At 40.2% G+C, this 13,218-nt stretch overlaps 1 protein-coding gene across 1 annotated transcript in view; it reads left to right on the top strand.

Moving 5' to 3' along the window:
• Nucleotides 1-5,001: 5,001 nt before the first annotated feature.
• LOC128695697 (uncharacterized) overlaps nucleotides 5,002-13,218 on the top strand; it is a 14,000-nt gene continuing 5,783 nt past the window's right edge. Inside the window, exons 1-3 of the mRNA XM_070093154.1 lie at nucleotides 5,002-8,523; nucleotides 8,919-9,547; nucleotides 11,165-11,337. Of these exons, the coding sequence (XP_069949255.1) occupies nucleotides 9,052-9,547; nucleotides 11,165-11,337 (669 nt within the window). The 5' untranslated portion in view covers nucleotides 5,002-8,523; nucleotides 8,919-9,051. The remainder of the gene's footprint in view (nucleotides 8,524-8,918; nucleotides 9,548-11,164; nucleotides 11,338-13,218) is intronic.

Raw genomic sequence — 13,218 nt, 5'->3', positions numbered from 1 at the left:
ATCCCTGGGACTCTATACAACTTATTTTTTTTATCCCTGGGACTCTATACAACTTATTTTTTTTATCCCTGGGACTCTATACAACTTATTTTTTTTATCCCTGGGACTCTATACAACTTATTTTTTTTATCCCTGGGACTCTATACAACTTATTTTTTTTATCCCTGGGACTCTATACAACTTATTTTTTTTATCCCTGGGACTCTATACAACTTAATTTTTTTATCCCTGGGACTCTATACAACTTATTTTTTTTATCCCTGGGACTCTATACAACTTATTTTTTTTATCCCTGGGACTCTATACAACTTATTTTTTTTATCCCTGGGACTCTATACAACTTATTTTTTTTATCCCTGGGACTCTATACAACTTATTTTTTTTATCTCTGGGACTCTAGACAACTTATTTTTTTTTATCCCTGGGACTCTATACAACTTATTTTTTTTATCCCTGGGACTCTATACAACTTATTTTTTTTATCTCTGGGACTCTAGACAACTTATTTTTTTTATCCCTGGGACTCTATACAACTTATTTTTTTATCCCTGGGACTCTATACAACTTATTTTTTTTATCTCTGGGACTCTAGACAACTTATTTTTTTTATCCCTGGGACTCTATACAACTTATTTTTTTTATCTCTGGGACTCTAGACAACTTATTTTTTTTATCCCTGGGACTCTATACAACTTATTTTTTTTATCTCTGGGACTCTATACAACTTATTTTTTTTATCCCTGGGACTCTATACAACTTATTTTTTTTATCCCTGGGACTCTATACAACTTATTTTTTTTATCCCTGGGACTCTATACAACTTATTTTTTTTATCCCTGGGACTCTATACAACTTATTTTTTTTATCCCTGGGACTCTATACAACTTATTTTTTTTATCCCTGGGACTCTATACAACTTATTTTTTTTATCCCTGGGACTCTATACAACTTATTTTTTTTATCCCTGGGACTCTATACAACTTATTTTTTTTATCTCTGGGACTCTAGACAACTTATTTTTTTTATCCCTGGGACTCTATACAACTTATTTTTTTTATCCCTGGGACTCTATACAACTTATTTTTTTTATCCCTGGGACTCTATACAACTTATTTTTTTTATCCCTGGGACTCTATACAACTTATTTTTTTTATCCCTGGGACTCTATACAACTTATTTTTTTTATCCCTGGGACTCTATACAACTTATTTTTTTTATCCCTGGGACTCTATACAACTTATTTTTTTTATCCCTGGGACTCTATACAACTTATTTTTTTTATCCCTGGGACTCTATACAACTTATTTTTTTTATCCCTGGGACTCTATACAACTTATTTTTTTTTATCCCTGGGACTCTATACAACTTAATTTTTTTATCCCTGGGACTCTATACAACTTATTTTTTTTATCCCTGGGACTCTATACAACTTATTTTTTTTATCCCTGGGACTCTATACAACTTATTTTTTTTATCCCTGGGACTCTATACAACTTATTTTTTTTATCCCTGGGACTCTATACAACTTAATTTTTTTATCCCTGGGACTCTATACAACTTAATTTTTTTTATCCCTGGGACTGTATACAACTTAATTTTTTTTTCCCTGGGACTGTATACAACTTAATTTTTTTTCCCTGGGACTCTATACAACTTAATTTTTTTCCCTGGGACTGTATACAACTTAATTTTTTTATCCCTGGGACTGTATACAACTTAATTTTTTTATCCCTGGGACTGTATACAACTTAATTTTTTTATCCCTGGGACTGTATACAACTTAATTTTTTTTCCCTGGGACTCTATACAACTTAATTTTTTTCCCTGGGACTGTATACAACTTAATTTTTTTATCCCTGGGACTGTATACAACTTAATTTTTTTATCCCTGGGACTGTATACAACTTAATTTTTTTTCCCTGGGACTGTATACAACTTAATTTTTTTTCCCTGGGACTCTATACAACTTAATTTTTTTCCCTGGGACTGTATACAACTTAATTTTTTTATCCCTGGGACTGTATACAACTTAATTTTTTTATCCCTGGGACTGTATACAACTTAATTTTTTTATCCCTGGGACTGTATACAACTTAATTTTTTTTCCCTGGGACTCTATACAACTTAATTTTTTTCCCTGGGACTGTATACAACTTAATTTTTTTTATCCCTGGGACTGTATACAACTTAATTTTTTTATCCCTGGGACTGTATACAACTTAATTTTTTTATCCCTGGGACTGTATACAACTTAATTTTTTTTCCCTGGGACTCTATACAACTTAATTTTTTTTCCCTGGGACTGTATACAACTTAATTTTTTTATCCCTGGGACTGTATACAACTTAATTTTTTTATCCCTGGGACTGTATACAACTTAATTTTTTTTTCCCTGGGACTGTATACAACTTAATTTTTTTTCCCTGGGACTCTATACAACTTAATTTTTTTCCCTGGGACTGTATACAACTTAATTTTTTTATCCCTGGGACTGTATACAACTTAATTTTTTTATCCCTGGGACTGTATACAACTTAATTTTTTTTATCCCTGGGACTGTATACAACTTAATTTTTTTCCCTGGGACTCTATACAACTTAATTTTTTTCCCTGGGACTGTATACAACTTAATTTTTTTATCCCTGGGACTGTATACAACTTAATTTTTTTATCCCTGGGACTGTATACAACTTAATTTTTTTTCCCTGGGACTCTATACAACTTAATTTTTTTTCCCTGGGACTGTATACAACTTAATTTTTTTATCCCTGGGACTGTATACAACTTAATTTTTTTTCCCTGGGACTCTATACAACTTAATTTTTTTCCCCTGGGACTGTATACAACTTAATTTTTTTTCCCTGGGACTGTATACAACTTAATTTTTTTTCCCTGGGACTCTATACAACTTAATTTTTTTTCCCTAGGACTGTATACAACTTAATTTTTTTTCCCTGGGACTGTATACAACTTAATTTTTTTTCCCTGGCACTGTATACAACTTAATTTTTTTCCCTGGGACTGTATATAACTTAATTTTTTTTCCCTGGGACTGTATATAACTTATTTTTTTTTCCCTGGGACTGTATATAACTTAATTTTTTTCCCTGGGACTGTATATAACTTAATTTTTTTTCCCTGGGACTGTATATAACTTAATTTTTTTTCCCTGGGACTGTATATAACTTAATTTTTTTTCCCTGGGACTGTATATAACTTAATTTTTTTTCCCTGGGACTGTATATAACTTAATTTTTTTTCCCTGGGACTGTATATAACTTAATTTTTTTCCCCTGGGACTGTATATAACTTAATTTTTTTCCCTGGGACTGTATATAACTTAATTTTTTCCCCTGGGACTGTATATAACTTAATTTTTTCCCCTGGGACTGTATATAACTTAATTTTTTTTCCCTGGGACTGTATATAACTCACGATAAAAAAAACATTTACGAAAATATTTTTTCCTGTGTTTAAAGAAAAGAGTAAAAGGAAAATCATCATAGATATCACGAAAGACAAAAATAAAATATAAAAAAGGTACGAGGAAAAATCATAATCGAATTTCATACAAAGAAAAAAAAAGAAAAAAAAAAATTGCAATACGTAAGTGAAAAAGTAAAAAAAAATCATTACATATTTCAAGAAAAAACAAAAACAGAACAAGAAAAATGAGAAAATATTTTTCCATGTGCTTAAAGGAAAAAAGTAAGAGAAAAAATCATAGAATTCATAAAAAAAAGCAGCAAGAAAAAATTGCAGTGCACAAAAAAGGTAACAAATAACAATATTAATTAAAAAAATATCTTTGACAATAATATACAAGAAAAGGCTTTCATTTAATAAAAAAACTAGAACAAAACAGCGTATAAAAACAAAGACAAAAAAAAAGAGGAAAAACAGAGGTCACGTAATAAACGTGTTGAAGGTGTTGAGAAAGAACAAGGGTGACCCCGGGAGGCTTGGAGGAGCCAGGGTGGGTCTTGTGCTGTGGGTTTCCCAGCATAAGATATGCTGTCGTGACCTCCTGGCTTATCTGGGCGTCACGACCATCTCTCACCAGGACTTGTTGGGGGTCGAGTCTCAGCTCCCGTCACCGTCTCCTAGGATCACCATGTACTGACGACATTAGTCAAGATATATGTTGTGGAGGAAGTTTTTACTGGGATAACACAGCTATCTAAAGCTCTGTGTAGAATTTTATACAGCTCTACGCGGGACGGAACGTTGTCCCAGTAGAAGAAAGGGAAAGAGAGGGAGAGAGAGGTGGGGTGAAGGAGATTAAAGTCGCCTTATTTCCTGGATAAAAACATATCTTCAGGACAGGAAATCAAGAGTTAATTTACAGGGACAAGACTTCAATTAAAATTCCTCTAAAAACAGGCAGCCACAGTGAGGGAAGGAACCCCAACCTCGGCTGAATACTTACTTGTCCCCGTACCAATCAACCTGCAACAGACTAAACAGATTTCCCAAAAGAGACAGACACGAGAGACCAAGCATCAGGATCAAAGCTGTGATTTGACATAGCTTCACAGAGACAACCCCAGCCTGTGCCCATTCCTGGGAACTCAACAGGACTGGCCTTATCCGTGCACATAATGGGTGTGCTGGGTCACATATGCTTCCTGCAGAGAGCAGCCCATAGCCTCCACAGGCAGATGGAAATTCCAGTGGCAACCTCCTCATTTGCGATGATCTGATGGCATTCTAATCTGCTGAGCACAGCAATTGATCGGCAGAGCCTATCAATTGCTGTGCTACCAAAAGGAAAATAACAGAAACTACTACTACTACTACTACTACTACTACTACTACTACTACTACTACTACTAATAATAATAATAATAATAATAATAATAATAATAATAATTAATTTCAGCATGATACAATGTTTTTAAGAACGTGACAGAAGCACAATGCCAGCATTACTAAGTCTCCCCAGCTCCGGGATTGAATCTGGGTCCCTCTGTTATGCTACAACATTGACTCTTATCAAAGATTATGTTAACAATAATACAAACATTTTTCTTCCCTTCTGCATTTTGCTTGTCTAATAGGATTTAAAGCCTGTCAACTATACTAGCAAATAGGTAAGCACGCTTGTTTAGGCATAGCTACACATAAGTACAGTTATGCAAATTAAGGCGATTACAATTTTCATACATATGAACATATGTCTAAATTACCTAAGATTAACCGATAGAGTCAGACGAAATGACTTATTTCCATTGGGATCCTTGAAGATTATCGAGACTATACCTAGCCTGTTTACCACCCGGCAAGAATGCTTTAATACAGCAAACTCTTAACCGTTACACGCTGAGAGACACACACACATCTCCGTGTATATAATATAATTAGTGCAACTTTATTCATTAGGCATTCTTGAATAAGTAAGATAAGATAAGATTTCATTTGTATTTTTAACCCCAGAGGGTTAGCCACCCTGGATAACCTAAGAAAGGCAGTGCATCATCGAGGGACTGTCTGTCGTATTTCCATTGGGGGTCCTCAGTCGTGTCCCCCAGAATGGTGAACGGGACAACAGGTGTATGGAAACACGCCCAGTGCTTCCACCCTTGCCGGGAATCGAACCACTGACACTTAACGTGTGAAGTGAGAGCTTTTCCTACCAGGCCACGGGGCACAGTACATAATAACATAAGCAAGGAGGAACACTGCAGCAGGCCTGTTGGCCCATACTAGGCAGGTCCTTCACAGATCCATCTCACTAATAGAATATTTGCCCTCATAAGAACATAAGAAATAAGGAACACTGCAACAGGTTTACTGGTCTATGCGAGGCAGCTCCAATTCTCCCCACCGGCTTAATCCAATGCCTTGACCTAGTGAGTAATCTTAAAATGATTTATGTGATTATATGCCCTGATATAGTCAAATAATTGATGTCAGTCCTTTATCGCTGCATAAAAATACATTTTATTCCTTTTGTTATATATTTTTTGTTTCATCCTGCCATGGAATCTGTCATGACAAGGTTTGTTTTTAAACTAGACTGGTACCACTGCGTTACGTTGCATCTACAATAGTTTCCACTTTAGATACGTTTTCTATCTTGATAAAAAAGAGAAAACGAATAATACTTAACGCCTAACTCGTGTTTTTCTGAAAACTTTAATCATGCAATAAGTCACCTTAAGATAAGATTTGTTAGATTTTTTAATCCAGATAAGATAAGATAAGATTCGTTTGAGTTTTTAACCCAGAGTGTTAGCCACCCCAGGATAACCCAAGAAAGTCAATGCCTCATCGAGGACTGTCTCTTATTTCTACTGGGGTTCTTCAATCTTGTCCTCCAGGATGCGACCCACAACAATCCACTAACACCCAGGTACCTACCTACTGCTAGGTGAAGAGGGATAGCAGGTGTAAGGAAACATTTCTAATGTTTCCACCCAGTGCAGGAGATCGAACCACGGGCACTCAGTACGTGAGATAAGTGCGCTGTTAACTAAGCCAAAGTTGACATGCAGCCACGAACTTGGTGTCGACTGATAACTGGTCATGACAATGAACGAAGTTCATCCAGTACTCCAAAACTTGTCAGAAAATTTTGTCAAACTTAGTGAGGCCAAGATTAAGGAAGGTGTGTTTGTAAGTTTACAAATTCGCCAACTTATGGCTGACAATGATTTTCAGATGGCAGTGAACGACACGGAAATAACAGTTTGTTGTTCCTTCAAGAACGTCTGCTGTAAGTTTCTTGGCAGACACAAAGATGTCGACTACAAGGCACTACTGCAAAGTTAACAGCAACTGGGCTGTAATATGTCATTCAACTTGCATTTCCTCTACTCACACCAGTGTTTTTTTATCCTGTCAACTCATCCGACGTGAATGACAAACAATGAGGTAGTTTCCGTTAAGGCGTTGCAGCAATGCAGACATGCTACGAAGATGAACAAAATCCAACTGGTTGATTTTTGCTGGATGTTGCAGCGAGACCTGCCAAATCTGTAATAATATTGTGCATCTGCGTCCACATAAGTGCAGGGCCCGCGAAGTGTACCACTACTGCATGCAGCAGCCAGTCAGCAAAAATAATTGTCCAATCTTGCTCAATGAAAAAAAAAATAAATAAAAATAAAATGGTTCTCTGTACCTTTTGGTAAACGTCAGCTTAGTTGATATAGTGACTGACAACAAATTAGCCCAAATATACATTTTTAAACTAAAATTTTGCAGGACATATAATTCAGCCAGGCTGACTGGTTTTCTTTAGTTTTTCTGGGTTGATCTCCCACCTGAGTGCAGAATGCGATAACATATTCATGCAGTCTATGCACACTGGTATCGAATTGCATAAGAGAGCTACACCCGTATGGGTCATTCAGTAGGAGGTGTGGTAGAGGGGCGATACTGCTCCCTCTGATTGTCCTGCCTGACAGACTCATGCTACTTAACCACTACGAAAACTGAGGTCCCGGTCTTTGTTGGTTTGCTTACACCATTAATAAATCACTTTAATCGCTCATGTAGTTGAAGGACTCTTCATCCAAGGAGTCAGAACAACTCTTCCATAGATTTATCCTGACTACTCTCTCACAGCTTCCGTTCCTTTCACGCTCTGTATGACTGTTACGGGTTTAACACTTCCTTGTATATTACGATAATAATTTTAATCAGTAGTGCCTGATTAAGCGTGTGATGGGGCTTTGAGAGGCAGTGTGTGGTAGTGCTGTGAGAGGCAGTGTGTGGTGGGGCTGTGAGAGGCAGTGTGTGGTGGGGCTGTGAGAGGCAGTGTGTGGTGAGGCTGTGAGAGGCAATGTGTGGTGGTGGTGTGAGGGGCAGCGTACGGTGGTACTGTGAGAGGCAGTGTATGCTGGTGCTGTGAGAGGTAGTGTGTAGTGGTGCTGTGAGAGGCAGTGTGTGGCAGTGAGTGCTGCGTGGTGGTGGTGGTAGTGCTACGAGAGGTAGTATGTGACAGTGTGATGGTGCTATAAGATGTAGTGTGGGGCGATGCTGCAAAAGGCAGTGTGGTGTTGCTGTGAGAGGCGGTATGTGGTGATGCTGTGAGATGCAGTGAATGGTGGTGCTGTGAGAGGTAGTGTATGGTGGTGCTGTGAGAGTGTATGGTGGTGCTGTGAGAGGCAGTGTATGGTGGTACTCTAAGAGGAAGTGTGTGGTTGTGCTGTGGGGGGCAGTATGTGGTGGTACTTTAAGAGGCAGTGTGTGGTGATACAATGAGAGGAAGTGTTTAATGGTACTATAAGAGGCAGTGAATGGTTGTGATATAAGAGGCAGTGTGTGGTGGTACTGTAAGAGGCAGTGTGAGTTCACTAGAGAGTCCTAGAATAGCCGCAGGAAATGGCTATCGTGTGGTTTTTACGATAACGTCACGTGCGGCGCCCAAGATACTACGAGTTTCCTCGCTGAGTTGCGTGTGTATGTACACGAGCCAGTCGCACTATACACTTCGTGGAATCGCCACAAATGCGTCAAAATTAATTTATTTTTAGTGGTGAGCGACTCATGTGAGTCGCAGTGATATTTTAAAATGTAAGTTGGGTTTGGGTTCAGTGGCTGTTACACTGCAGGGAAAAAAAGTGTAAGTTTGAGAGCGAAATAAGGAAAAATAAGCTGTGTTTATGCGTATAAGGGCGGCCTTGTGTTGATGTTAACCTCGGAGCGTCGCGGATACACTACGTTAAGAGGGTTGGGGTGGGTAGACTTGGTGTGGTAGGGACGGTGGAGGGTGGACGTTGGACGGGAGGAGGCGGAGGGACGGTGGCTGTAACTTGTGAGAGAGCAAACTGGCCTTAACACCCAAGGCATTCCCGGGATAGCCGTCTCGCCTGGATGACGAGGTTACGGACGCTACTCCCGTTACTTATTCAACAAAACAGTTGCTGACCATTACATTAACTAACCGCAGGTATTTTTTTTTTCCACAGCTACGTGGATGCCTTGCAAAGATCTTGCCTATGTGAGTTTCAGCCACTAAACACGTAAACTCCAAGTATATTACATCTAAATTCGCAGCCGAGAACGAAAAAAAGTGGGAAAATTATTCCTTGCGCAAGTGCTATGCAGGCGAGAAGTCATATGGTGGTTCTGGTGGCAGTGCTGACATCTGTATCTCTACCGAGGGATGTGGTGAGTGAGAGTGAGGTTTCTCCTGCTGAAGGTGACGACGTTGGAAGTGAGGCTGGTACAACGTTCCCTCTCGAAACAACGAACTCGACTGATGGTGACCTTGATTCCTCCCGACCCGAGGAAGCCAACAATAGCATTCTCCAAGATGATAGGTACATTTACGAAGTAGTGGGACCATCAGTGACTGAGAATAATATGGCAGTGACAATGCAAAATATTACCACTGTCTTAGTGAATGGAGTCTTGCATTACGACATCGCACAGGCGACGACAACCAGGTTGATCCTGGGTACGAACGACACGGTTGCGAGGGGAGTCACTTCGACATCTCATGAGCCATGCCTTGTGAGGGACCTCGTCATCGAAGCTCAGTATAACCTTCACAAAAACATCTCCAACTGTAAACTGCAAAGCCTCTCAATTAAAGGTAAGCTATTACGTACACTGTGAATTTAAAGGTCACATTTAAATTTTCATTTTATTTCGTGCAGCATCATTCTTTCTATAAATATCTGAGTAGTTCATAACTATGTATGGATCTGAAGTATAGCTGCTATAAATATTTAATAGCTTATAAATGTTTATAAAATGTAAACCAGTGTTTTTAAGGATGTGTTTTAGTCTGTCATGCATGTAAATGTCGAGTGAGTAAGTTTATTCACGTTCCTTACAGAAGTTTAGATTTTGACAAATGTCTTTTATAGTAACACATGTAAATTGCTTAAAATAAACCCATAAAGTCCAGCAAAATGACTTATTTCCATTGTGGGTTAATGAGTCCAAACACTCTTCGTTATTTTACTTAATTCTATCATTTTTTCTTTATTTACTCGTAACACGCCTCTCTTTATTTCTATATGCGTTACAGCTACATGCTATAATTGTTTTCATAGTAATGTTTATTATTAACATATTTATGTGAAGAGGGGAAGAGTGGCTCCAGTTTCTTCAGTCTTTCACCAGCACCAAGTCATCTTTTTTTAAAGGGATGCTTTCTCATGGTATTGTTTAACTTTCCAGGTAAACAGGACTTGAGGGCTCACTATAATAAGAAATCAGCGTATACATTATCTCAACCCTCGGCCACGCAATCCCGTGTACACTTTTAAGTCTTGCAAACACTAACTCGTGTGCACTTTACCTCCCCACACCAACCCATGTACACCTTAATTCTCGCACACACACGCTTAAAATAGCTTAGTTTATCCGTTCTCCCACAAATACATACATGCACCCCCTTCCAAGGTGTGAGAGTAAACATTACACCAGAGGTACATATTAACGGGATAATATCAAGAACACACGTGAGGCTCAGAAACGTCACACTAAAATATATAGAACATTGTAGACGTCTTATGTAAGGTTTGTTACATGGAATACGCAGAGCCAGCATGGAGCCCACATCTGAATAATCATACTCCAAAGTAAGTGGTTCTTTGACTTCCAATTAAATTTTTGCCGAAACTGAGGATCTTGAAAAGCTAGATGAAATGATTCTAATGATTTTGGTAGAGAAACTAAACAAACGAGACATGAATAGGAGTTAAAATATTATTGACTGATGGTGTACATGTAAAATATAGCGACTATAAGTCTCAAGTAGCCAGGTTTTACATAAAACTCCTATGGAAATGAGACAGACAGACCCCGATGCCGCATTGATTTTCTCGGGTTATCCTAGGCGGCTAACCCTCCGGGTAAAGAATCCGAACAATCTTATCTTAACCTTACAGACCTGCCTTCGCGGACAGGTGGTGGCACTCACCACTCCCATACTTTTTAAATGGGTGGACCAGTAAGCCAGCGAAAGGCCTCGGTCAGATGACCAAAAGCTCCAGCAGTGGGTCATCATATAACCAAGACTCGCATCAGGAAACACTAGTCCTGTTTCCTGACAAACCTTACCTAACCTAACTTTCTTGGAGGACAGATCCCCCACCATTTCATAATTCACTGTTATGATTTTCAACTTAATTTTGAAATCAATATTAAATTATTAAAACCTGAGAAACCAATTTAACCCAATGGATGATTTTTGATACAGGTGGAGAGTGGTGGTGTAGGAAGGAGTTGGTGTGGGTGAGGAACGCTGCTGAGGAGGTGAACACTGAGGAAGTTGTCTGTGAAAACATCTGGTGCCACGGAAAGCGGAACAAAACTTACTTCCACTACTTTAAGTGCCCGTTCCTGGAAGGTCTAGACATCGTCAAACAGTTCGTAAGTTTTTTGTGCTTGTCAGTGGGTAATTATGCCTTTTTTTTTTTACGCAAATCAGGTTTATAGAATAGGAGCTATTGTTATATTTCCTCATCTTATTTCAAATCCCAGCCCCCAGGAAGCGACCCACAACAGTCGACTAACACGCAGGGACTTACTGCTAGGTGAACAAGGGCAGCAGGTGTAAGGAAACATGTCCAACGGTTCCAGCAGTGCCCGGGATCGAACCACAAACACATGGAATGTGAGTTGAGTGTGCTGGCAACCGAGCCACAGATACGACACTAAACATCTCAAAGCTAAGTCAATGAGGCAATAATTTTTTTTCTTTTAGTTTTCAAAGTTTTCTGTCTATATCTGTTAGTTAAATTCCACCATATAACATGCATATATAACAATACGTTTCGCTAACCAGGATAATTTTTTCCGAGTTCCTGGTGAGCGAAAAGTAACCTAACAGAAGTTTCCCAACTTTTCAGACAGTCTTAACTTATCAATTAGTCAGTAATACTTGGCGTGATACATGCCAGTGATTAACACAAGGGGCTTCTCCAGTCTTGGTTACTGGGATATACCCGGCCAGATATTTCCTCTGCTGCTTAGTTTCATAATATATTTTGGTCCAAGTCAAAATATGATTGGTTAGATTATTGTTATATATCATGAATACAATTTGGACTCATTAGAAATCTTTAATTAGGAGGAGGAACTTTAACAAGGTGTGGTATGAGGAAGAGGGTTCTGGTAGTAGTAGTAGTTGGTGGTGGTGGTGGTGGTGGGGTGGTGGTGGTGGTGGTGGTCAGGTGGTGGGATTGCTGGTGGTGGTGGCGTGGTGGTGAGTGGTGGTGGTGGTGGTGGTGGTGGTGGTGGAAGGAGTGGTGGTGGTGGTGGTGGAGTGGTGGTGGTGAGTGGTGGTGGTGGTGGTGGTGGTGGGAGTGGTGGTAGTGGTGGTGGTGGTAGTGGAGTGGCGGTGGTGGTGGTGGTGGCGGCGGTGGTGGTTGGGTGGTGGTGGTGGTGGTGGTGGTGGTGGTGGGTGGTAGTAGTAGTAGTAGTAGTGCTTGTGATGGTAGTAGTGAGAGTAGTAGTGGTAGTGGTAGAAGTAGTGGTGGTAGTCTGTAATGTTAGTAACCAGTTACCAGTAACCAGTGTACCAGTGGTGACTCACCACCAGCCGTCTGCCCTGAGTCACATGTGATATGTGCCGCTGACCTCAGCAGTGTTCAAGACCCCACATATGGGTACTGTGGGCGGTCAGTCATGTCTGGTGAGCAGGAGAGCGGAGTCACGTGTTTGGTAGCTTCCCACATTATCCGTAATATCATTATGCTTCAGCCTCATTAGTGTTCAGCCTACCCTATCCACGTGTTTCAGACCCCACATGATAGTAGTAGTAGTATTATTAGTAGCAGTAGTAGTAGTGAAGTAGTGACGTGGTAGTGGTAGGTGGTGGTGGTGGAGTGGTGGTGGTGGAGTGGTGGTGGTGGTGGTGGGTGGTGGTGGAGTGGTGGTGGTGGTGGTGGCAGTGAGTGGTGGTGGTGGTGGTGGGTGGTGGTGGTGGTGGTGGTGGGAGTGGTGAGTAGTGGTGGTGAGTGGTGGGTTATGGTGGTGGTGGTGGTGGTGGAGGAGTGGTGGTGGTGGTGGTGGTAGAGAGTGGTGATGGTGGTGATGGTGGGTGGTGGTGGTGGTGAGTGAGTGGTAGTGGTGGTGGTGGTGGGTGGTGGTGGTGGTGGTGGTGGTGTGTGGTGGTGGTGGTCAGTGGGAGTGGTGGTGGTAGTGGTAGTGGTGAGTGAGTGGTGGTGGTAGAGTGGCGGTGGTGAGTGGTGGTGGTGGTGGTGAGTGGTGGTGGTGGCGGCGGCGCGGCGGCGGTGTGGTGGTGGTGGT

This window comes from Cherax quadricarinatus, chromosome 42 (genome assembly GCF_038502225.1).
Source record: "Cherax quadricarinatus isolate ZL_2023a chromosome 42, ASM3850222v1, whole genome shotgun sequence".
NCBI lineage: Eukaryota > Metazoa > Arthropoda > Malacostraca > Decapoda > Parastacidae > Cherax > Cherax quadricarinatus.
The sequence above is the reverse complement of the archived record's forward strand: the minus strand, read 5'-3'. Positions and strand labels throughout refer to the sequence as shown.